The sequence below is a fragment of the Gigantopelta aegis genome, chromosome 4 (assembly GCF_016097555.1).
Source record: "Gigantopelta aegis isolate Gae_Host chromosome 4, Gae_host_genome, whole genome shotgun sequence".
NCBI lineage: Eukaryota > Metazoa > Mollusca > Gastropoda > Neomphalida > Peltospiridae > Gigantopelta > Gigantopelta aegis.
The window spans coordinates 28,360,752-28,387,902 of record NC_054702.1 but is presented as its reverse complement, the minus strand read 5'-3'; the positions used below and the strand labels follow the sequence as shown (position 1 = coordinate 28,387,902).

General features: G+C 36.4%; 1 protein-coding gene across 1 annotated transcript in view; it reads left to right on the top strand.

Moving 5' to 3' along the window:
* Window positions 1–27,151, top strand: part of LOC121370313 (EF-hand calcium-binding domain-containing protein 6-like) — a 45,138-nt gene that overhangs the window by 9,369 nt on the left and 8,618 nt on the right. The window contains exons 8-26 of the mRNA XM_041495454.1: window positions 689–801; window positions 1,649–1,794; window positions 2,608–2,756; window positions 3,760–3,870; window positions 5,554–5,674; window positions 6,879–7,049; window positions 7,925–7,999; window positions 9,460–9,620; window positions 10,639–10,806; window positions 12,200–12,371; window positions 15,206–15,460; window positions 16,200–16,435; window positions 17,779–17,875; window positions 18,528–18,646; window positions 19,386–19,616; window positions 20,750–20,905; window positions 21,894–22,086; window positions 23,569–23,760; window positions 25,624–25,827. Coding sequence (XP_041351388.1) covers window positions 689–801; window positions 1,649–1,794; window positions 2,608–2,756; window positions 3,760–3,870; window positions 5,554–5,674; window positions 6,879–7,049; window positions 7,925–7,999; window positions 9,460–9,620; window positions 10,639–10,806; window positions 12,200–12,371; window positions 15,206–15,460; window positions 16,200–16,435; window positions 17,779–17,875; window positions 18,528–18,646; window positions 19,386–19,616; window positions 20,750–20,905; window positions 21,894–22,086; window positions 23,569–23,760; window positions 25,624–25,827 — 3,070 coding nt within the window. The remainder of the gene's footprint in view (window positions 1–688; window positions 802–1,648; window positions 1,795–2,607; window positions 2,757–3,759; window positions 3,871–5,553; window positions 5,675–6,878; window positions 7,050–7,924; window positions 8,000–9,459; window positions 9,621–10,638; window positions 10,807–12,199; window positions 12,372–15,205; window positions 15,461–16,199; window positions 16,436–17,778; window positions 17,876–18,527; window positions 18,647–19,385; window positions 19,617–20,749; window positions 20,906–21,893; window positions 22,087–23,568; window positions 23,761–25,623; window positions 25,828–27,151) is intronic.

The window sequence follows — 27,151 nt, the reverse complement described above, 5'->3', positions numbered from 1 at the left end:
TTATAGACCTACCTAATCCTAAAACACTTGAACTACGGTTCTGTGCTATATTGGTGGGTCAAAAACATAAATTTTCAGTTTCATTACTGATATATGGTACTTCTAATTTTAGAATGTAATTGTTCACCACGTTTTGGCGGTTCGTGTGATTTTAAAGTTGCATAACCAACACATGAACAGAAGAATGGTTCTCGTGAAATATTGTGCCCTAGAGTATTGTTATTATGACCATTTCTAATGAGAAGATATTAACACTAATGGTATGGTATCACTAATAGTAAATAGGTTCCTGATGAGAAATTATTAATACTAATAGGTTATCTTTCATTTCAAGTTGGGTGCAAGAAGTGGGTTTAAAATGAAAAGTTTACTGTTAAAAAGTAGGCGGGAGCATGGATGCCAGAATAGGTCAAGCAGCTGTCCCGAATTTTGTTGAACCACTATTACTGGTTTAAAAACCCACACACTGTTATTATTTCTTGTACAGTTAGTACAAAGAAGCTGGTAATGCATCAAGGAAACACTTAAAATTCTATGAAGGACCTTTTGCTTCACATTTAGATTTGGGACTGGACCACTTTCAAATTGTTACTCAAACTGCTTCCAGCAGGGATAAAATTATGTTGATATAAAAGCACATTTTGTACAGCTTTTGACACAAATATGTGACAATACCGTTTTGTTGCAGGGTTTGGCAACGCTATGACTTCCATCACAGTGGAACGGTGAACTACAAGGACTTTTTGCACAGACTAGGAATCAGTGGCCAGAAACCAACACTACCAGCCGGAGCTCAATCAGGTAGAAGAAGTCTTTTACCATATTGCTAGGGCCAATCTGAGAAAGGTTTCAGGTGGCTGTCGTACTAGGCCTCATGATCAAGAATGACTCAAGTGGAAATACTTGTTAATTATTTGCTAAATTTCTCTACTTACTACAAACATGTTTTAAGAAAACCTCAACCAGGAAAGTGAAAAAGAGGTCTGTAGCTAGGATTTTTTGTTTTTGGGAGCAAATGAGTAGTTAATAGTCTAAAACTCCTTAAATGGTTAAGAAGAGAATTTTCTTTAAGTTTCTATAATGCTTTCCAGATTTTTTTAGGGGAGTGGGGGCAACTGCCCCTTCCCCCCCCCCCCCCCCACCCAGCCCTAGTTAGGGCCCTGAAAAATCACACTCGTCAAATTATTAAGGAGGGAAAATCACACTCCATAAAAACTAGAAGAGGAACGTACTCCTTAATATGGTTAAGTGTCTTAGGTGATACTGATTTAGTTAAAAAACAGCTTTTTTGTTATTACAAAGTGGTACAGTAACTTAAAATGGCAGATTTGGAAAGAGTTACATACATGGTTTCTGTAAAGTAGGTGCACAGTGTTTTTCTCCTGCCAGATTAAATTGACAGAGGTACATAGGCACTATCTTGTTTGCAGCCCACAAAAAAGAAAGGTTTTTAAAAAAATGTTGCTATTATATTGTTTTAATTATACTCAATTTTAAGGTCATGAATTAGAGCTCTCCCTCATTGGGATGTACAAGAGTTATTAAATATTTAAAAGATTTATTTAGAAAATGTTCATGTTTCTTTACACTAAAGTATTAAAACTGTACTACAACTACAAACTAAAAGTCCAATTGCTTCTTTGCCCAGCACTGACGTGGCCTGTGAGACCTCCTCAGCCAGTAGTGACCAGCAATAGGTACCTGGACAAGAACGTCAAGACTCAGATCAGAAAGGATGAACAGATGCTTCAGGGCTTGAACTTCAACCAGATTGAACTGGAGTTTAGAAAACGGGTGAGTCCTTTCAGGCTCTGTGCATATAAAACTTTAGAATGAAGACCCCAATCTCTAATGATGACAAACACATACAGTTTCTATGGTGTTGAAGTATCAGTACATTTTTTATAAGCACATGTCCTAGGGCCAGTGTTGAAAAGGGGTGAGTCCTTTCAGGCTCCATGCATATAAAACTTTAGAATCAAGCCTCCAATCTCTAATGATGGTTTGAAACGTAGCTCAGTGACACAGTGCTTGTCTGTGCGTGATCGAGGATCGATCACCGTTGGTGGGCCCTTTGGGCTATTTCTCGTTCCTAGCCAGTGCTCCACAACTGGTGTAACAAAGGCCGTGGTATGTACTACCCTGTCTGTGGAATGGTGCATATAAAAGATCCCTTGCTGCTAATCGAAACGAGTAGCCCATGAAGTGGCGACAGTGGGATTCCTCTCTCAATATTTGTGTGGTCCTCAACCATAAGTCTGATGCCATATAACTGTAAATAAAATGTGTTGAATGTGTCGTTAAATAAAACATGTGGTTGTACATCTTGATATGAAGCAGATTTACATAACGAAACATGGAATATTAATTGAGCTGTTTTTCACTTAAGACAACATATGTTACATAAATACCATCCAATAGGTACCATTGTCAGCTACCGCAAAATTTCTGTTTTCGGACATTTTGTTGGCTGGGTGCAGCTTTTAGTATATATTTTAATATGCAAATAATCAAATTACACTACATGGTGTGCTTCATTTTATGTCAATATTTGATGTTTGAAATATTTAGAAACATTAATTACTTTCTCTCTTATATTTTATGTAGATGCGTGCCAATTACCTCAACTTAAAAAAGGCCTTCATGTCGTTTGACAGTCATCTTAATGGATTTATCTCCATAGAGGATCTGAAAGCTATTCTTACAAACTTCACCATTCCCATGTCAGACCAGCTGTTTGGCCAACTCATGGACAGGTACAAACCTACATTGTCACGCAGGGTTTCTAGACATTTTATAAAATCCACTAGCCATGGGATCAGTGATTTAAAAAATGTACTAACCACGATTAAAAATTCACTGGCCCTATTTTACTTTAAGTTAATACAATTTTACTAAATAATAGTAATAATCAGATATGTCACCTAAAGAGGGAGATAGAGCTTAAAACACTAACATTGGGGGTTGAGGTGGGGGCAGGAAATTCATATTTACAAAATAGATTTAACTGCAACATTTGACCAAAAGAAATGCACTAGCCATCGGGCCTGGCAATAGTAGTTATTTACTATCCCAACATTGAATATCACTTGCCATGGGAGTGGGGCTACCATAATCTAGAAGCCCCGCATTGTGATATAAATCTCAGATTATTGCAATCTCATCCACGGTTTAAGTTGTCATTCACCAAATTGACAAATCTGTAAAGTTCCTACTGGGCAATTGTATTTCATTATTAAATTTCCAAAACTCAAATAAATATATTTTTAGAGAGTCTTATTTTTGTTAAATTTTGTTTAGCCAATTAAAACTTGTGTTTGTCTACAGATTTTCTGACAAATTTGCCTGATTGCTAATATTTTTGGGGATCTAGCTTGATCCCTGCTCAATTAATAAATTTTTAAACATTACATATTAAAGCGTATCATCTAATTCTTTTGTGGCTTTTTTGTTGTTGTTTTTGTGTTTTTGTATTTGTTTTGTTTTTAAAGGATAAATAGATCATTGAGAGAACAGGGTATAGCTCAGTGGTAGAGTGCGTGGACCAAGGTTTTTTATGTATTAGAATCTTTAACAATGATATTTTAGACTTTCAAAAACATCATCCAGTCAAAGAAAAACCTAACAGATCCAAGTTAGTGAAACAGTCACTGGTTTTAAGATGTCAAACAATAACCCCACTTGTGAAGACCTTCAGTAGGTAAGAAGAATGATCATTATCTAGTTTACACAGATTTTCCCTGCTATTTTTCTTCACAGGTGTGGTATCAAAGGAACAGGACGAATCTCATGGGAAGCATTTCTGGAAAAGTTCCAAGAACCAAGAGACGTGGGTAATGGCCAAACAATACCCATCAAGCCAAATCACAAGTAATTAGTCACTAAGTCTTTTAATCCACCACTTTAGATAATACTGACTTCAGAAATACTGCCTGTCCTTCACTTGGTGCATAACCTCAATTTTTAACAGTCTTATTTTAACAGTTTCTGTTAGAATAATCCCACTCAATTTGAATTTTTTATTAAGTTCATGAATCAAAATATATGACAATGATTCTTCATTATGGTTCATCAGTTTCTGATTTTACTGAGCATATTTTATTAAGTATTGTTTTTCTATATTTAACACCTCCAACAGTTTATGGTGAATATTTTCAAATCTCCCAGTATCTACATGTTGAACCGTTCTGTGATAAAAGGTAAAAATATGCAGTCAGGGCCTCTGATAATTACTTTCTCATTCATTGTTTCATGGGGGGATGGGACGTAGCCCAGTGGTACAGCACTCGCTCGATGCGTGTTTGGTGTGGGATCGATCCCCATTGGTGGGCCCATTGGGCTATTTCTCGCTCCAGCCAGTGCACCACGACTGGTATATCAAAGGCCGTGATATGTGCTACCCTGTCTGTGGGATGGTGCTTATAAAAGATCCCTTGCTGCTTGTCGAAAAGAGTAGCCCATGAAGTGGCAACAGCGGGTTTCCTCTCTTAATATCTGTATGGTCCCTAACCATATGTCTGACGCCATATAACCATAAATAAAATGTGTTGAGTGCATCGTTAAATAAAACATTTCATTCCTTCTTCCTGGCACTTTAATTTGCTGTCATATTTTTCAAAATACTATAATGTCACTTTAAATATTTGGCTTTACTGCAGTAAATTTGAGCAAAAAATGTGTGTGCAATGATGTGTTTCCATACACTAAAATGATATAATTCAGTTTTTTTTTAAATTAGATTTGCATTGGCAATTATTCTACTGGGATTTGTACAAAGATTGTTTATGTATACTCAACGAGATTAATTAAGATCCAGTATACATTTTTGTTTGTTTTTTGTTATGTTGTAATATATTAATTTTGATCACACGTCATTTCTAAATGTTGTTGGAGTACATTTTGACCAGTGGTAACCACAGACAAAAATACAGTTTTGTATGATTCGTCAAAAACATAAAAACAATAATAATATTAAAATGTATTTTGTATACCGGTACAAAGAAAATGCAGAAAATACCTACTGGCCCTTAATTAATTTTGTTGAGTATAGGTTAGAGTAAAACAGTTGCGAAATTGTTTGCTTATTTATACTTACTTCTGTGCTTATATCCAATCCAGGGGCCTAGCTTCCATATATGCAGGTGCGTACCACCTGAGATTACAGATTGTTTTTTATTATTATATATGATGTAAATATGTGTATGCGTGTATGTGTTTGTGTTTTATTCAATCACCGAAAAAGTCTGCATATAACCTGATAATCCCAAGCTAGGCCCCTGCATTCAAGTTTCAAGCATGTTGTCCTGGACACATACCTCAAATATCTGGGCTGGTTGTCCAGGACAGTGGTTTAGTGCTTAGTTTGGAGAGAAGTCAGTGTAGTGGCCCAATGAGTGATTAAACTCACTCTGAGTGGGAGCTAGTACCAGGATGTGAACCCAGTACCTGTTAGCCCCAAGTCCGATTGTTTAATCACTGAGGCCGGTTGTGAGATTGGTATTCAGACAGGGATTTCTGACAGTCACTAATTTGTGTGTGTGTTTTTTGTATAAGGTTTTTCCCTATTATGGAGACTCAAGCAGTAGTCAAAGCAGACAGCATCTGGAACCAACTCTACGAACATGTTGAGAGTCACTACCCGTCTTTCAAGCAAGCATTTCTCGAGTTTGATAAGGTACAGTTATTCATCATTATCATTTCCTGTCATGCCTAGTGGCATTTAGGGCAACGACGAAGTCCCTCCACGCCAATCTACCCCTTACCAATCTCTCGATGGTGCCCCAACTGTGTCCTGTTTCCACTGTTCGGCGCCATGTTGTTTTCGGACGTCCTCTCTTTCTTTTCCCTACAGGGGTCCATCGCACTGCAGTTCTGGTAGAGTTATTCATTATAATATTAATATTTAGTGGGGACAGCGAGTGTTGCTTTTTGTTTAATAACAAAAGTTATGGCACCAAGGCAAGTTTTGAGGAGCACCAAGGCAAACTTTTCCTTCAAGGCAACTTACTTTCTGTCAAGTTTTCTCAGACAAAAATTATTTCACTGAAGGGCACAGTGGCAAACCAGTTAGTGCACTACAGCATTTTTCTTACCATCAACCACACCCAGTTTTTGGAACACAATGGTACAGTGAAACGTCCCAAAACCGGACCCTCTATAAACTGGAAATCCCTCACTACTGGACATTTGTCACAGCCTCCTTTTAAGTATCTGTATAGAAGAGAACCTCTCTAAACCAGATACCTCTTAAAACCAGACATTTTACTTGGTCCTAAGGGTGTCCGGTTTAGAGGGGTTTCACTGTATAATTGTATAAAGAACAGGAGGGGTGTGATGCCCATGTATATTTAAAAAACGAAATGTGTTGATAAAAATGTCTAGCAAAATAACACTTTTGATGTCTGTAATTACCGGTAGGAGGGGATGGGGACACAAGACAAAGATTACAGTTTGTATGCTCATAAAAATGGGGATAATTATGAATTACCCCTTTGTAGACAAAACTTTCTTCGTAACTGAGTAGATTATTCATCATTATCTGCTGGGATGGGACTTAAAGCATTCGCTTAATGCACGGTCAGTCTGGGATCGGTCCCCATCGGTGGGCCCATTGGATTATTTCTCATTCCAACCAGTGCACCACGACTGGTACATCAAAGGCCATGGTATGTATTACCCTGTCTGTGGGATGGTGCATATAAAAGATCCCTTGCTGCTAATCAAAAAGAGTAGCCCATGAAGTGGCGACATCAGGTTTCCTCTCAATATCTGTGTGGTCCTTAACCATATGTCTGATGCCATATAAACGTAAATAAAATGTGTTGAGTGCATTGTTAAATAAAACATTTCTTTCTTTCATTATCTGCTGTTTGTTTTAGAATCGGGATGGCAAGGTAACCAGAAAGGAATTCAGAAGAATTATTGAAAAATTTGCTTTCCATCTTGAGGATGCAGAATTCAAGAAGTTGATGACTGCGATGGATCCACAACACACCAATGACATATCGTACCATGATTTCCTCGAGGTCTTCGAAGAGAAGGAAACATTGGTATGTACTGTTAAGTGAATAGTTAATGCTTGTTTCAGATTAAATGGACCAGTAATAAAAGGGGAAGACTAATGTAGTTTTTTTGTAACAGTGTTACAGATGTTACTTTTCTAACAGTGTCAGATTTTTACATTTTTATTCATATTAAATATTTTATTTGTTTAGCTGGGGGATAGGGATACCTTTTGATCCCATGCATACATTCCCTTAAGGTTCATTCATGGCCACCATGGGTTCAGCTTCTGCCACTGTCCGCCACTGTATCCGGGGTGGATTTCTTCTTCTTTTTAATCGCTTGTTGACTGCACGTCGAAGCCAGCAGTGACTATGAACGATACTGTTCTCTGTATATCACTTCTTGTGCCATACAGCGTCTTCTGGAGAGTTATTGTAGTTGTTGAGGTAGTCTCCCTCAGCTGCTGTAGGTTTATGCAGTCTTGGATGACATGTTTGGTCATCTGCTCTGCTTCTCCACAGGAGCACATGGAAGAAGGTACCAGCCGGAACCTCTTATACATATGCGGGGTGGATTTGTTTAGTTCTGTTTCTCAGAAACTATAAAAGTGCCATCTCAATAAAACTTGACACTATAGATTAAAGTTCAAAATCATTGTCTTGCAAATATTTAACATATTTTGCAGAGTCAAGAACCTGTATTGGTTGTTAAGCCAATTAATTAATTCTGATTTTAACATATTATACAGCATCAATATCTGATAGTTATATTTCTTTTTCAAAGCCATATTACCAAACAAATCAGAACTTGTGTTATATCCATTTTTTGTAAATGTATCACCACATAAACATGTGTCACCACTATTTAATTTTAATTAAGTTGTTAAATTGGGAACATTAGAAATCTTTTATAATTTCAGGCAGGTCACAAGTGGTTAAACTCTGTGCACAGATTTAATGACAAGCCTAAACCAGCCATTTTAGCCTGGAAAACGGTGAGTATAATTTGTTTTACCATTAATTATAATTACAACATCAAATGGTCATGTTCACTTTGTTGTAAAAATAATGTTACACTAGTTTGCACTTCAGGTCAGGTCATAGGTTTTAACATGCACATTCAGAGCAAGCTGTTGTAGCACATGCCTGTCATGGGCACAAGTGTTGACTTATACCAGCTCCTCTGTCCAGGACAGGAAAGGGGGGGAGAGGGGATTACCCGTGTTTGGCAGGTGCAAGAGAGCACAAGCAGCCCGACCAGAGTGGGTAGCGGGTTGGGGTGTTTGTAGTGCTATTGAATTTTTTAAATGTCCTGTAGGAGATATTTGAGTGATTTGACTTAGTTGGCCGAAATATAGCTCTTGCTGGAACCTGTCTGCACTTCATTTTTCTTTTTTCATTTGTACATTTCTGTGGTGGGATCTAGCTCAGTTCAGGGCTTCTACATTATGGTAGCCCCACTCTCATGGCTAGTGATATTCAATGTTGGGCTAGTAAATACAGGGCTTCTAGAATTTTTACAAAATCCACTAGCCATGGGATCGGTGATTTTTAAAATTTACTGGCCACAATTAAAATTCACTAAATACAATTTTACTAATAGTAATAATCAATATGTTAGCTAAAGATGGAGATAGCAATTAAAAACACTAAGATTTGGGTGGGTGTTTGGGGGCAGGATATTCATATTTACAAAATAGACTCAAATACAGCATTTGACCCAAAAAATTCTCTAGCCGTCGGGCATGGCAATAGTAGTTATTTACTAGCCCAACATTGAATATCACTAGCCATGGGAGTGGGGATACCATAATCTAGAAGCCCTGTAATTAATTACTATTGTCATGCCTGATGGCTAGCGAAAAAAGTTGTCAAATGCTGCATTTCAGTCTATGTTGTAAATATGAATATGCAGCCCTCACCCCCGCCCCTCAATCTTGGTGTTTTTATCTCTTTAGGTAACATATCCAATTATTACTATTAGTACAATTGTATTAAGTACAGTAGGACTAGTGAATGTTTAACCATGGTAAGTACATTTTTAAAATCACTGATCCCATGGTTAGTGGATTTTGTAAAAATTCTAGTGCTCACATGGGGTGCTTGGGTCCAAGGATCGAACCCTCTCATCTGACCCATTAGATTTCATTTGACATATAATAGACACCTAAAAGATGAATATCAAACAATGTACTATACAGGGGTGGGAATTTTAATCGTCCTTTCCTCCAAAATGTGTCAGATGGCACAGATTTTAACCTAGGTTTTCATGAATTTCCGGAACCCTTCTAGATTTCCTCTTTTTTTACAGTTCACCAATTCCCACCCTTGACTATAATAATGGTGCCATTAAATACTCCATACATATTTTAGTTAATTTTTAAAAATCATTTTTTATTTTTTTCCCTTTAAATTCTTATGTTTAATAAATGAATAATGGTTTATGTTCTACCAGGTGGAGGACCTACTGCGAGAGAAGATCACAGAACGCTGGAAGTCTGTTGCCAAGGCGATCGTCTTTTATGATCGCAGAGCTGAAGGATTGATGGCACCTAGAAATTTGAAAAAGATCATCGACAGACATATCCTTCCAGTATCCACTGAACACTTCGAGCAGTCAGTTTACATTCTGTCATTGAATTTACATTTAAATATTTTCCACTGAAACCACCCTCAGGCTGTTAAAAAATTCATGAATAAATATTTACCATTATAAGAATGATCATAGGTAGATTTTGTTTTTATTAAATCTAAACTGAAAGTGCTAAGTTAGTTCAACAATTGTAAGTTTAATTAGTTCGTATGGAGTTAATGCTATTATGATTACAAATTGAGAATTTTAGCAACATTTTTGTCATTCAAGTTGAAATTTTGCTGAAGGTATTGTATTTAAGTCTTGATGGGTTTGGGTTTACCTCTCCCCACAGGCGCGGATGCAGGATTTCTGAAAGAGGGGGGGGGTCCAAATGTGATGACTGGTCTCTCCTTTTACACAGAACAGTTAATATAATCACATTTCCCCTTAACGGTTATGGTCGGTTTTCAAAAATGGGGGGTCTGGACCCTCCCTGGATCCGCTACTGCCCCTCCCCACCACCACATTAGGATGGCAGTGCTAGCGCTCCCCTGACTTAAGTCAGTCATATAATTAAATCTGTTTTACAATCTGATATGTCTAGAGGGGGATGCTTTTTACGTTTGTCATACTCATCCACGGGAGTTATTGACAGTAATTATTTGTAATCTGCTTCAATACTTTTGAGATTTAAAAGAGATTTACCTGTCTTTTTCCTATGCTGTAATTGGTATTATTTTTAGAGGACACTCTGAAATTTAGTATATTTAATGTGGTGTTTTGTTATACCTGTAGTAATGTACTTGACAATGAGCTGTATGCATATTTATGTTATATTATTAGCACCCTATATATTATATATATATGAAAGTGGGGGGGTGGGGTCCAAATGTGATGAATCATCTCTCCTTTTACACAGCGTGGCTCTTACATCTGAACACATCATGCTCGAATTTATGGTCGGTTTTCTAAAAGAGGGGGTCCGGACCCCATGGACTGTCGCCTGGATCCGCTACTGTATATTACAACATGGTTTTTTTCTCTTCTTGTTTTATATAGCATGTTAAAAAGATGTGCTGTCCACCATGATGGGAAGGTGAATTACATTGAGTTTCTGGAGAACCTGAATATTGACGTGGCTCCCGGTGATTTGATTGGATTAAGTAAACAGATCATAGATGGCAGTGACAAAGCAGAATTCCTTCGACTGGAGGACCACTATAAGAGGTGAATAAATCATTTACATTCATTGGCTTAGCCAGGAGTTTATAGTGGAAGGGGAGGGGGCAGGCCCGTAGGAATAACTTTGGGAGTGGGGGGAGACTGATGGATCGGGTACAAACTACATCAGATTTTCGTTACATTGGCAAACATTAAGGTGATAAAAAAAAAAGGATCACATGTGTGCCCCCCCGGCCCCTACAGACCTGGTGGCGGAGTACCTAGACGAGTGTTAATACCAGTTTTTACATTAGCTGTGGGATGGCAGGTAAATATAAACGGCCTTCATGCCCCACCCCCTGGGTATAACCCTGTAAATGATGTATAGAGGATTCGTCACAAGTATTTGTTTTCTTTAATGACACCACAAGAGCACGTTGATTAATCAATCATCAGCTTTTCGCTTGTTGGATGTCAGACATTTGGTATTTCTGACTCGTAGTCAGAGGAAACCCGCTACATTTTTCCTAATGCAGCAAGGGATCTTTTATATGCACTTTCCTACATACAGAAAAGCCTTTGACCAGTTGTGGTGCCCTGGTTGGAACAAGAAAACTCCCAATAAGTTGAATGGATCCATCGAGGTGGCTTGATCCTGTGACACAAGCATCTCAAGTGAGCACTCAACCGACTGAACTAAATCATGCCCCCTGCTGGGATAAATGAGACAAAGAGCAATTAACTAGATGAGGTTGATATTTAACATATTAAAAAAAAAGAGAAGCAAATTGTATTTATTTTTTAGCACTTCTAAAATAAGATTTTAATTCCATATTTAGTAAATAACAGTTCTAAAGTCTCCTCCATCGATAATATGACGTCATCACGATTAAAGGGGCGAAACATAGTCCAGTGGTAAAGCGTTCGCTTGATGCATGGTCGGTCTGGGATCAATCCCCATCGGTGGACCCATAGGGCTATTTCTCGCTTCAGCCAGTGCACCATGACTGGTATATCAAAGGCCGTGGTATGTGTTATCCTGTCTGTGGGATGGTGCATATAAAAAATCCCTTGCTTGTAATCGAAAAGAGTAGCGACAACAGGTTTCCACTCTCAATATCTGTGTGGTCCTTAACCATATGTCTGATGCCACATAACCACAAATGAAATGTGTTGAGTGTGTCATTAAATAAAACATTTCCTGCCCCCTGCTGAGACAAATGAGACAAATAGCAGTTAACTAGATGAGGTTGATATTTTACATATTAAAAAAAATTAGAAAGCAAATTCTATTTATTATATATATCCTTTAACACTTCTAAAATAAGATTTTAATTCCATATTTAGTAAATCACAGTTCTAAAGTCTCCTCCATTAGCTCTACAGTGCACTGCGCTGTAAATTTACTACAGTATATATATCGCAGTGTTTCGATGTATTTTCTGTGTCTTGCTTCCAGGTCGGACCTGGTGGACGAGCACCTGTCTGGCCGATGCAGTATGATGACAGCGGAGGAGGTGATCAGTCGACTCAAGGACCGCATGATTCAGCACGACACCGAGATCAGAAACACGTTCCTCACCTACGACAAGAAACGACGCGGGAAAGTCTCCAAAAGAGTTTTCAGAGAGGTTCGTTCAGGAGAATTGTCTAATTTTTGTGCTAAAAATAAGCTTGCGCCATAGCTGAACTACTAAATGGCTTAACAAATTATTGTCCGAAATTAAATATTTTAAATTTACCCCTGAAAAGTACGTTATTAAACCAGCTACATCAATTGTTATTGATATTTTAGTAGGCTATAAGTTTTTTGAGGTCCCAGCCAGTTCTCCATGACTGCCTCATGACTATGGTCTGTGGTATGCATATAAAAGAAACCTTGCTGCTTGTAGAAAAATATAACAGGTTTTCTCTGAAGACTATTAGTAAATGTGTGATATCCAATAGCTGATGATTAATCATTTTAGCTTTTTACTTTTTTTGTAGTAGGTCAACTCCTGTGCAGTGGTGTAGAAGGGGGGGGGGGGGGACACAGGTCAGTGCCCTCCCCATCAGACTTTTTTTTTTTTTTTTTACTGTATTAAATTGTATAAAATCATACAGGACGGTACCCTGATCAAAATCCTAGGTGGGGGCACTACTTTTTATAAACAAATGAAACACTATACAAATTGAACCCTGAGATGTGTATGCTATTTTCTGGAGTAAAAAAAAAGTGAGATACTCAGGGGGGCGCCCCTGCCCCCCCCCCCCCCCCCCCCCGAGGGTATGGCCCTGACGTAGTGTGGGTTGGCCCCCCCCCCCCAATATAAAATCCTGGCTATCCCAGTGCTCCTGTGTGACACTAGGATACAGATTACCATGTTTATAACAGCAGTAACTTTGATTCATTTTAGATAGTATTAGTGATTTAGAAATGATTGTAAACTGATGGCGAGTTTTTTTCAATAAATACCAAATATACAGTTAGGTCTATACATGGAGTTTTTAGATTTGCAGGTGTTATTGTCTATTTGTAGCCCGCAAATGTTTAATTTTTAACATCAGGCCAGGCCTGTAGCCAATGGAGGGTCAGGGTGGTCGGTCGACCCCCTCCCACTGTTTGCTTTTTTTTTTTCAATATGCTCCCGGACCCCCTCTAAGCAACTCGGGCACTTTGTACCTCACCATGAGCCTAAACGACCCCCATATCTCAAAATTCTGGCTATTGGCCTGCAGGCTAACGCCTTCGGTCAAGAATGACATTTGCGGGATCAAATAGACAATAAAACTCACACATCTAAAAACTCCATGTGGTTATCTCTTAAATATTATACAAAACAATTAATAAGCACCAGATGGTGTAATTTTATGGATTGAAAAACTGTTGCCTGTTTGAAACACTTTTCTTTTTCATACAAAATGACTACATAAAACTAAATAGCACACTTGCATGCATGTTGTAAAGAGTTTCTGAAACTCAATGGAGAATTGTAAACTTGTTCTAATACATTTCATAAACCACACAATGTTAAGCCTACGATACATTTACAAAGTCTCCGAAACTTTGTTTCTGAAACAAAATTTCGGAGACTTTGTCTCCGAGACTTTGACGATACACTTATTTTGTTTTGAGGGACTTTGTTTTGGAAACACGTCTGTTATTTCTTTGCACAATGACAGAAAAAAATGCAACAGCATTATTAACAGTTTATAAAGTGTTGAATAAAATAATTATATTAATACAGTAATAAATAATTTAACATCTAAAATTTAAAAACAAAAAGAGTAAAGTTTGTTTTATTTAACGACGCCACTAGAGCACATTGATTTTTTTGATTTTATCATCGGCTATTGGACGTCAAAGATATGGTCATTCTGAAACTGTTTTTTAGAGGAAACCCGCTGTCGCCACATAGGCTACTCTTTTATGACAGGCAGCAAGGGATCTTTTATTTGCGCTTCCCACAGGCAGGATAGCACAAACCATGGCCTTTGTTGAACCAGTTATGGATCACTGGTCAGTGCAAGTGGTTTACACCTACCCACTGAGCCATGCGGAGCACTCACTCAGGGTTTGGAGTCGGTATCTGGATTGAAAATCCCATGCCTCAACTGGGATCCGAACCCAGTACCTACCAGCCTGTAGACCGATGGCCTAACCACGATGCCACTGAGGCCGGTAGCTAAAATTTTAAATGAATGAAAAAGTTGTGTTATCAACAGTGTATGTCTTACAAAGTGTAATATGTGGATGACTTGGTTGTAGTATATATTACTTGTGGTGTGGTATAAGCAAGGTTTTTCCTGCCAACGTTCGGCTAATACTTGTTCTGTCTGTTCCACATAATATTATTACTGAGCATCACCATTTTGACCAGTAGTATGTGAACAGTCATGTCAGATGATTTATTTAAACATTCTGATTGGTAGTTAATATTTTGTTTCGGAGACTTCTCTCTGCAAATAGAACACTGCTCTATCTCATGCCTGTCAACTCTCATGCATTTGGTCTAATCGTGGTTTACATTTTAGAGCTGAATGGAATTATATGCTGATTATGCAGGTCTCTGAATTTGTTACCTGTTAATAATAATACAGCATATATTGAACCAATCCTAGGTTCAATACCAACAATCACTCGCGGGTGCTACCGATGACCGACTTGTATGGTTTAACATTAACTGTATTAGTTAGTAAAACTTGCACTTGCTCGATTTTGTTTTTAGAGATTTCCATATTGAACTTAAACAAACAACAACAAAAAACTTCACCCTGGACCTGACCAAGAGCCTGCCGTCCCTGGACCCTGATTTCTAATTTTCTTACGCCTAAGAATTGCTACAGGTTGACAGCTCTGCTTTCTCCAGAGACTGGTCTCTGAGACTTTTGATGATACATTACGAAAAAAGTCTCAGAAACCAGGTCTCCGACACAAAGTCTTTGAGACTTCATACTATACATTTTTTACTTCTTTTTTATATAGGTGCTAGCAGACTTCAATATTTTGATGACTGATGAACAGTTCAATGTGCTGGTATCAAAACTGGACTTCAACAGTGGATTCATGAACTACTACGACTTCATTGCCAGTTTCTCTGATCCCCAGCCAACAGGACTGGGTGAGGAGATCGAGAGGACGGGTAACCATCGCGTGAACCCCATTCACGGAGACGAGTTTGGCATGAGTGCACTGGAGGTGGAGTCTAAACTGAGGGCAAAACTGAGAGAAAACTTTGCTGTGAGTTAACTCTTGTATTGTTCAGTGTTTTTTGCTGAGTGTATTTACTGCAGGTATTACAATGTGTATTATTGTGTGTATTACTGAATATATTGTTGGTGTTTTACTGCATGTATTGTTGAGTGTATCACTGTATGTATTACAGAGTGTATTATTATGTGTATTACTGAGTGTTTACTGCATGTATTACTGAATGTATTACTGTGTATATTAGTGCATGTATTTCACCCCATTAAAAAAAAAATAATAATAATGAAGGCAAATATAGGCACCAAACCACCATATATTGCCATCAATTGTCTTCTTTAAAACATAATGGTGGGTTTTTATTACAGTATTAGGGTGGGTTTTAAAATGTAAACATGGTGAATAATTAGGAAATTTTAAGTTGTTGAAATTATTTACCTGAAGGTGATGTTTTCACACTTTGATTCTGCTTTGATGTACTTGATCAGATTTTTATTTTTTATTTATTTATTTATTTATTTATTTATTATCCCACTGCCCTCTTTCCTTTCTCTCCTTTGAATTCCATCTCATTTCTTCCTGATCTGGCAGCTCCTATCTTTCAACTTCTTTCACTGTCCACCTCCACATCCCAGTCCTTGTCTCTCTAACCGCAAGAGATCAGATTTGATCTGGGGGTTTTTGGACAAATTTAAGATACATTTTGAAAGAAATTGAATACGAAATCACAAATAATCATAAGATTTAAGTATATATATTTATTTTAACACAGGATCTTCGAAGTGCATTTTACAAGTTCGATGATGATCATAATGGAATTCTGAACAAATCAAATTTTCGTCGAATGTTAGAAGCATTTATGTTTGTGATGACTGAAGAAGAATATGAAAAACTGTGTTTGAGACTGGGTATTGATAAAAAGAGTTGCATTAGTTATGGCCAGTTCTTGGACTGCTTTGAAGTCAGAGATAGTGAAGAGGGCCACAAATGGCTCCACTCTGTGCACATGTAAGATTTTATTTTTTAACATACTTTTTTGTCTTTATGCCAAAGATGGTAATGTTAATGACAGAGTTAGGATATATACTGATGGAAAGAAATAAAGGATCACACAGATAGCAACAACAAATAATGACTGCATCAAAAATCAATTCATATTGTCAGAAGTTGACTGGGAACATATAGGCAGTACATTCAACACTACAGACATTCAATCTCACATTACAACTTGGTATGAAATACAGACATTATTATGCTAGTAGTGAATTAAATTTGGTCTACAATTTGATGTGTTCCCATATTTCTTTCCAACAGTATATAATTAAGTGCTACTTTTCTGAAGTTATTTTCTTAATTATCTGATAATATCTTGTTTTCTGATTTGTTTCAAATTGCTTTTACAGTGAAACCTGTCTAAACCAGATCATTCCAGAGTCCTAATATTTATTCCATTTAGGCAGGATCCGGTGTTTAGATGGTTGCATTTTAGAAATTTGAAAATTTGGGACCGTGAAACTTGGCCGTTTTTTTTTTACAGAATTTCAGTTCGATGAGAGTCTGGTTTAGACAGGTTTCACTGTATATTGAAATAAAACATGTAGAATACACTTCAGGCATAAATAGGTAAATAATTATAGGATATTAAACAAGCTTCCATTTTGTATCATGTTTATGTCCCAAATGAAATAATTTTCAGTTGTTATGAGTTTTACTGCTCCCTTGTGACCATGCGAGTGTAATAATTTCTTTATTATCCACATTATCCATAATATTATGTTCATGAATAACAAGGACCATGAATGTCAAAACGTTTCAAACATAACTAGAAAGAGACGACAAAATTACATCAGTTTGGCAAACAATTACACATAGCTAAGACTGGGGAAGCCACATTATGTTATGACGTCGCTTTCCAAAATTACGTCATTCGTTATGCACATGAAATCATTATGACACACATGAAATCATTATGACACACTTGAAATCATTATGACACACATGAAATCATTATGACACACATGTGTCATACTGGTTATATTTCCCTGTATATCTTGAACTATATGGATAATAAAATGTTATTAAACCAAGCTTAAAATAATAATCACAATGTATATCACTGCTCCCCTGTCCCCTTCATAGTCAATTCCTTAACGTGGTGAGGGGGCTTGTATGTCTCAGTGACCCAGAGAGCTACGCTAGCAGGGCGAGGTAACCCTAACCTCGAGTGCTGAAGTCAGAGGTATTGGACCGCATGGCGCACTCTTAATAGACCACAATACCATGCATCAGCAGCTATTATGACTACTGCTCCCTTGTGACCAATTGTAAAACAGGCCTTGTGTAATTTGTAGGTACAATGACACGGAACCTGTGCCACTTCAGACTGCAGAACAAGCTCATGAGCTTCTGGTGACTAAAGCATACAACCAATGGAATGATGTGACAAAGGTAGAGTTTTATTTTGTCAATTAAATATTTTAAAATCTGTCCCAAGTCAAAAGGTTTCTTCATTCTATTATCCACTGTGGAACAGCATGTATTATTTGTAATATAACCTCTATTTGTAATTTCACATTTGAATGTAATGTTCTATGTTGTTGGTTGTTGCTTATTTATGGATATCTGTGTCAGTCGAGCACTTTCATCTCACAATGAAAAATTCTGAATAGAAAAGTGTTTAAGTTCAAGTTTGTTTTGTATAACGACACCACTAGACCACATTGATTTATTAATCATCGGTTATTGGATGTCAAACATTTGGTAATTTTAACATATAGTCTTAGAGAGGAAACCCTCTACATTTTTAGAGGAAATCTAACGGCAATTAAAGGTAGGAGAGTAATTTTTCGTAATTGTCAACAATTTGGTTCGGACAATAGTTGTGGAGCACTAGCTGGAATGAGAAATAGTCCAATGGGACCACCATAGATGGGTGAAAATGGTTGAAGTGCATGTATTAATATCATGTTAATTATATGAATGTAAGAGAAAAGCTATTTATATCTCACACAGCTATATACATAATTATATATGTATTGTATAGTAGTTGCTTGTGTATTTCTGCACCGCATCACTTGGTGTATTTTGTTGTTTGTTTTAGGCATTTTTAGGCATGCACAACAAGAGTCAAGGTATTATCACAAAACAAGACCTGGGACTCTTGTTAAAAAAATTCTTGATTCCCATCACCAATGAAGAGTTCAAGAAACTGTGGGCAAGGTAAACACCAGTTGAACAGATTGAGTTTATTGAATTTAGTGCTATATTTTAAAATCTCACTTATATGCATGAGAACATGTATGTGTTATTGTGTCCTATGTTTATATATATATATATATATATATATGTATTGCAGATGCACATATTAAGTGTATGTAGAAATAACACCTTGCTATATTTGTACTATAATTAACAGGCCCGTAGGAACTGGGGGGGGGGGGGGGGTGTGGGGGGGGGGGGGGGGGGGGGGCGCACATGTGAGCCTTTTTTTTTATCACATTAATGTTTGCCATTGTAAGCAAAATCTGATATAGAGTTTGTACCCGATCTGTCGGTGCCCCCCCCCCCCCCCCCCCCCAAAGTCGTTCCTACGGGCCTGATTAATTACATTGTGAGTTGGTGACCTTGGAGCACTCCTTCCACAATATTCAGCTACATTGTATTCATCGGAGCAGTAGTTAGAAAATGTAACTATATAAATGTTTTATATGACCTTCTGTTTATTTTGATGATATCTATGTTTCTTATGTTATAATTGTAAATTTTTGTCGCCTTTTATAAAGATGTACATAACATGCATGTGTATTCAGTTAAGTAACAGTGTTTACTTCTGATTATTTTGCTAAACATTTATCTCATAAACACAAAGAGATCATAACCTTTTTCCTTTCAGTAAAAATATCTGTTTTAATAAATTTACTTATTGAATTTGTGTGTCATGTATTTTTCCATCCATCAGATATGATAGGGAAAATAAAGGCTACATTTCCCATCAAAACTTTCTCGAGAATATTGGAGCTGAAGACTACGCCCCAGCTGATGTTGGGGTTAGTGAGGATATAATTGGCGGTAGTTGCAAAGCTTTGATTGAACACAGCAAGACGCAGCGCATCATGCATGAGCAGATAACTCTGAAACAAGCAAATCTAGGGACAGGAATGACTGCTGAGTGGATTGAGAAACAACTACGGTAAATATTCATGTTTTTTTTTTTTACATATCTTAATTCCTTGAATAGAAGCTTAGGCTTCTTCTTTTGTTTCATGATGCTCTGAGACCAATTTTCTAACATAGTCTTATTGTAATATTATATTCTATTGTAGGCATCCAAGCTTTTTTTTGTTCATTAGGAAACCTCTTACCTCACTGAGAAATAAAAAAAACCTTCTCATTTCCTGTTCTCGCCATGTGGTTGTAAGCTTTTGAAATGACGGTGTATAACATGGAATTTAAACAAAGCTACAATAGCAGAAGTTGGTCTTTATAGAAGGCAGGCTTCTATTCAAAGCAGGCCTGTATTTTTTTTCGAGATCCAGCCTCTAATCAAGGCATTCAATGATTTACGGTACTTAAAAACCCCCACTCATACTTACTATTAAATTAAATTTATTTTCAGGCACGGATACAGGATTTTTTAATAGAGGGGCCCCAGATCCTTGACAGATGGTCGGGATAAGTTTGCATTTTTGGTGTATTCTGTAACATATATTGTTTGACCATAAATAGGGGGTGGGGGCCCAGGCCCCTTGGTCTCCTGCCTGAATCCGCGCCTGATTTTCTATAATGTATATTATAAATGCATAACAAATACATCGTATATGTTGTGGAATGGAAACCAAAATCAACCAAGGGATACCGGAGGAGACGATCTGTATATGTATATATCCAATTACACATAATCATAAATTGTTTTAATTTGATGCCATAACATTTTTGTTTTACCTTTGAAATCTAAATGTTAATCTTCTCTTTTGTTGAGTTCTCCACCATCTGCAGTGCCATTCGTTTCGTTCGAACACCAGTCATGCAGTTTTATTTGTTATTTCCAAGTTACCATTGGTGTAAAATGTACTGAATGATCAGTCCTAATAATACATGTCCAAAAACATGATTATGCAAACCAAAATAGTTTATTCAAATTATTTTGGCATGACCCCTTTTTAGAGTGAGCAAATTTTGAATTTAATAAGTCCTGTTCATGGGAATAGGAAAGTGCCAAATAGTGTGGGGACACACACAGAATTTGCTGCTGTTACAAAGCACATGCCCACCTTGTCCCCCGCTTCCTATGCCAGTGCTGTTGATACTGTTATTTTATTTCAGGGAAAAGATGGTTGAAAAGTTTGAAGATTTCTACAAGGCTTTCCAGAAATACGACACCAAAAAACGTGGATATTTGTCTGTGAGGGAGATCCAGAAAGTTCTCTTCAATCTCAATTTCTTTATTAGTGATGAGGAGTTCTTCCGTTTATTAGACAGGTGGCTTTTTTTCTTATACTTATACTAAAAAAAAAAGTTCACCATTTCAAGTGTTTGAAATGAGCAGATATCCAATTAACTTGCTTTTATATTAAAAATGATATGATTTTTAATTATTCTATTTTTATTATCGAGGGTTAAAGGTTGGTATCTAGCTCAGTGTGTAGAGTGGTCACCTGAGGTGCTTGGGTTGTAGAGTCAAACGACCTTGATGAAGCCATTCTTTGTGCAGTGACGTAGTGTGGGTCGGGCCACCAGGGCGGTTGCCCTGGGCGCAAAATTCTAGACTGGTGGAAGGGACTCAGGGAGTGCTAACGGTCCACTGCACTGGTTAGGGGGTGCAATACTTGCCTTGCCCTGGGCGCTGGCAACTCACACTATTACACTGTCTCTGATTTGATTATTTCCCATTCCAGCTAGTGCCTCATGCCTGGTAAATCAAAGTGTTGTTAATGAAAGAATCTTAACCGGTTTCCTCTAAGACTACATGTAAAAAATTACCACATGTTTAACATCCAGTAGCCCATGATTAATCAATCAATATGCTCTCAGGGCTTCTAGATTATTGTAGCCCCACTCCCAAGGCTAGTGATATTCAATGTTGGGCTAGTAAATAACTACTATTGCCATGCCCAATGGCTAGTGAATATTTTTGGTTAAATGTTGCAGTGTAGTCTATTTTGTAAATATGAATATCCTTCCCCCACCCCAACCCCTCAATGTTAGTGTTTTAAAGTTCTATCTAGTATCTCCCTCTTTAGGTGACATATTTGTTTATTACTAATATTATTTAGTAAAACTGTATTAACTTAAAATAATGTAGGACTAGTGAACTTTTAATTGTGGCTAGTAAATTTTTTAAATCACTGATCCTATGGCTAGTGAATTTTATAAAATATTCTAGAAGCCCAGGCTTTAGTGGTATAGTTAAACAAAACAAACGTTAACCAATAGTCAGTGCTTAAGTTTAGTTCTTGAAATTGTTCAGGATTGGTCTGCACACAAAAAAGAGTCAGCTGAACTATGAGAAGTTCTTGAAGGCATTTGATGATGGCAGAGCTTCCAGATATGGAAAGCGAACAAAGGATGTCCAGATTGAAACCTATCCAAATCTCAGTCCAGAAGATGCTCAGACTAAATTGCGTGATCAACTGATGGCACAATCTGATGCTATTGGCAGGGTAAAATAATTATTGTAATATTTTTTATAATATTTTAGATCTGGCTACATATTTTCGACATTATCTTAGTGCTATGTAAAACTGTCGTAAGTTATGACGTCACAACAACACATGCCATACCCTATAATGGTTTTACGATGTCATAGTACTGAGATAGCTTCAAAAATCTGGGCCCAAATGCTATTTGCATAGCTGTGATTTTATATTTGGGAGGGGTGGGGTGGGGTAGGGGGTTGGAGGCATTCACTAAGAGTCTAAGAGACTGTTAATTCCCACTTTTACACATGTTGTGGTTATGCTGGTGAGGGTTAACTAATATGTTTAGGAACATGTTTGGATCTATTGCTATTGAAAGGGTTAACTAATAATTTTAAATAATAGGTTTTAGATCTGATATTGGAAGGGTAACAATAGTTTTATAATATTTTTGAGATCTGATATTCTTGGCAGGGTAAACTAATATTGTTAATAATATTTTCAGATCTGATACTATTGGCAGGATAAACTAATATTTTTAATAAATAAATATTTTGTGATCTGATGCTTTTGTCAGTTATATTTTTAATGTTTGTCACTCAATCAACTCTTTGACCTATGCTTGAATCCATTGAAGGCTTAGGTAAATAATGTCTTGAGCAAGCATGTTCCCCAGAAAATGTGCATTTATAAGAAATGGAGATTTGAGGGTTTTAATTCTGTTAATATGTTATTTTAATTCTTTAATGAATTACAGTGGGTTAATACACTGTTTAATATTAATAAAATAGTCGTACAGATAATCTTAATTTGGGAAATCCAGTGTTATATCAAGTTATTATTTTTCTTTTCATACATAACCTGACCTGTTGACATTTGTACATTTCCCCCTGTCCCACTGAACTGGTACAAATGTCCCAACAGCCAGTGATTGGCTAAAATCATCTGTTGTGTCATAGGTACCGTAACCAATAATTATTTGTTTGTAAAACTAATGAGCTATACTGTCTTGATCAAAACTCTGGCAAAGTCCAAGGTTGTGTCTGTAACCAGAGGCGTCGGAAGCAAATTAATATTGGGGAGGCAAATGTTGACCCGAACGAAGCGAGCGAGTGCTGGGGGAGTGAATTTTTTTTAATTCTAGATGCCATTTCCTGCATTCTCTAGCATTTAACAGGCAACTTTGGTAGGTATCTCATACACATTTTTGTAGCAAAACACCAACAAAATTATAGAAGTTTTTGGGTTTTTTGGTCCAAATATTAGGGCAGCGGTCGCCGCCCCTGCCACCCCAGTTCCAACGCCTCTGGTGACAGGCATAGTCATGGACATATGGTTTTACATGCACATTCAGAACAAGCTGTTGTAGCATACACCATGACAGGCATGCTTGAACAGTTGTCTTATGGAAACAAACCAAACATTACGAGACCCATATAATGTTCGATATGTGATGTAACCATTATAATTTAACATGCTTTTATAATTTCTTTGCTAATATTTCAGGCATTTGCAGCCTTTGACAGGAACCAGTGTGGCGCATTACCGATGGCCGACTTCCGGCGGATTCTGGACATGTTTTGTTTTCAGCTTACAGATGCTCAGTGGAAACATCTGAAGGGGATGCTCAGGATTCTCGTAGATGGTCAAGTAGACTATGCTTTGTTCATGGAGCAGTTCGTTTCGGTAGAGTTGGAGGTCAGTATTTCATATAAACCATTTGCAAAGACGTAATTAAAACAATTATAAAACAAAACTGAGTATTGTGTGAACTCAGATGTAATGATGTTACAGTGAATAACAATGATAAATTTTTTTTTTAAAGGGACACACCCTAGTTTTTAAACACTAGCACATATTTTTTTTACTATTATAACTGTTTTTAATAACTTAAATCATACTTTACTTAGATTTTATTGTTTAGATTATCAATTTCTGTACATACGAAGTGTTTTTGGTCATCCTGGTGTTTTTAATATCACAAAATGCATTTCTCATATTTATAAAAACACACTGCGTCTGAGAAGTAACAGTTATGGAGTCGCGTTTTAGTCTATTTTTAGAGGGTATTTCACCATTACAAAGTCATAGACTCATGTTTCACTCAATTGTAACTTTATTCAAATGTGTTACAGGTTTGTAGATTAACTAAACATAGTGTTAATTTTCACGGGCTGAAACTAGGGTCTGTCCCTTTAAGTCGGTTATTGTGAACAGGTTGCATAATCAACAGATGATGCTAAACTTCTTTTAGTTAGATTATTAATGAATACACTCATATTACATTAGTCTGTTGTACAAAAGTCTGCGCATGTTAATTACATTACATTACGTCTTGAAACAAGTGTTGGGGTATGTTTGTAAAAAACCCCAAAAAAACGTTAATTTAATTCATAAAACAATTATTAAAACAATACATCTTGATTGTGAATATATGTATAAAACTGGTAAATAACAATTTGATTGAAAAAAACCTATGAATTAATGCACTAAAAGTATACTTTCACCAGTCTCGATCAACGTGTTTTTGTATCACCTGTCACCACGTGTCTGTCACCGCTGTTATGATCAACCTTGTATATCAACCTACACAAGTTTACATAGAAGCTTCAATACATACCTTATTGTAATTTATGAATCCATAAATGAAATCAATGTTTTAGTTTATCTGTTAACGTAAACATCCAAGCATACTTTGAATTTCCCTCCAAGTGACACAATACAACCACTATGGCTGCTCAGACTATAAAGCTTACAACATGGCCTATTTTTAGCTATAGTCTGTTTCAAAATTATCATTGATTGTCCTATATTTCTAACAAACACTATTTGTGCTCATTTATACAGTAAATAACAGACAACTTTTGTTGAATAATGATCATAAATGTTTACATTGGCCTTTTTTTTATATTGTCATTTTGTGTTAACCAAACTAAGGAGCATAGAACATTATTTATATTTATCTCATTTGAATAATCGAAATTTTCCTGAAACGACTATAATAGAAAGTGTTTGTTGTCCAGAACTTACAAAAAGTCGGATCCATTACCTGTTGTTGTTTCTTTGAACTTTAGCGACAGAAGTGGTTGTTTTAATGTTTGCTGCACAGATTTATGTGCAATCATGCAGACCAGTAAATACAGGGGGCTGCCACTAAAAAAACTTTCAGTAGTAACATGTTTATTGTTCCATAGTACTGTGGCGGTGAAAGAAATATTTTTAAAGAAAGATTTTAACTTTAAAATATAACACAAATGCTTAGGTGTGCAGACTTAGGTGCCACCAGTGTATATTAAAAATATATTTAAACAACACAAATTAGCTAGATACCATTTTAAATTTAATATAATACAAATTCGTAAATACTTTTTTTTATTGATCTTCATTGGAAAAAAAAAGATAAAAAAGGAGAAAAATTACATTACAAGTTTAATGGCTAGTCTTATTTTAATTTATTATTAGAAGTGTCTATATGAGTGTTATTGACAGAAAAAAGAAATAAATCAAGTATATTGTCTGTGATAATTTTATCATCTTGGCAACTGCAATTTTTTTGGCCAGGATTCTACGAGATGGCTAATGAACAAGCCTCAGCTTATGACTATTGACGAAGTGCAAGAGAGGTTACAAGAATCCATCCAGGCCCACTATGTCAGTCTGTCGAATGCGTTCGCAGAGTTGGATTATGCCCAGATTGGTGTTGTCCCGAAAGACCAGTTTCGTGATACTTTAAATAAGTTTATCTTCAGACTAACTGATGAACAGGTAACTATTCAAAACAGCATATGATATTATATTGAAAACCATGGTTGACATAAATGAATAGTGTTTTACAGTCCACATTAAATCCAAAATGGTGAAATAAACATATAAACTGCTTGTTTCATATACTGTACAAGTTTACATGCACAGTGGTTATCTCCAAATGGATTAAATCCCTTACCGTATTTGACCGGAAATTAGCCCAGGGGGCCAAGACAACTCATTGTAAGCTTAGCATGGGGTGGGCTTATTCCCAGACAAGGGGCCAGTTTTGTTGTAAAAAACACAAAAAAACTAATAATTAAAATAAATAATAATTAAATGAACTAGGAAAAAAATGAAAAACATCCAGTAGCACATCTATTAATTAGTGTTCCATTTGTTATTAATAAATAATAGTTTATTATTATTTTTATTTTTTTTACTAGTATCTAATTATCAGAAATGCACCTTCTATGTTACAATTACTTACCAGTGATGTTTATTTACATTCAAAATTTAATGCTGAGAAGACTTAAAACAACAAACTCATAGTGTATACACACGTTTCTGACAGGCAGCCAGCTTACACTACAAAGAATTGTCAATCTAGGCCATTGTTCTTAGCCAATCAGAATAAGGTATTTGCCTAATTAGCATTAACTGCGGACACAGTGTGGTGGTAAAAATAGACATTGGTTTTAGTTCAGACTTGGGTTTGGGTACTTCAAAGAAATACTGCAGGCATGAAATTGAAAACAATGTTACACACTGTTACTGTTAGACTACTAAATCTCACTGGTGGTAAAATATTGTGTTACATTTGTGTGTTTAATTATTTGCAGGAGGTATGACCTTTTAAATGAACTTTGGGCAAACTTGCAGTTTTGTGTTATTTATAAGGTGACGAAGTTGGGGGTGGGCTTATTTACGAATGAGGGCCTAATTTCTTAAATGCTATCAAAATGGAGGGGGGCTTATTCAAAGACATGGGCTAATTTCCGGTCAAATACGGTACATGGTTAATATAAACCAGTTGTAGTTAGAAGAATTTATAATTGTTTAAAACTTAAAATAAGGTTTTTCTTAACTTGACATTTCATGAACATAAGTTAACTTACAATATAGTAATATTCATGTATTTTATGTAAATACACAATAATACCAGTAGAGTTACCTCCATGTTTTAAAAATATAAATACACAATAATATTACACCAGTAGAGTTATCTCCATGTTTTAAAAATATAAATACACAATATTACACCAGTAGTTATCTCCATGTTTTTTAAATGTAAATACACAATAATATTACACCAGTAGAGTTATCTCCATGTTTTTAAAATGTA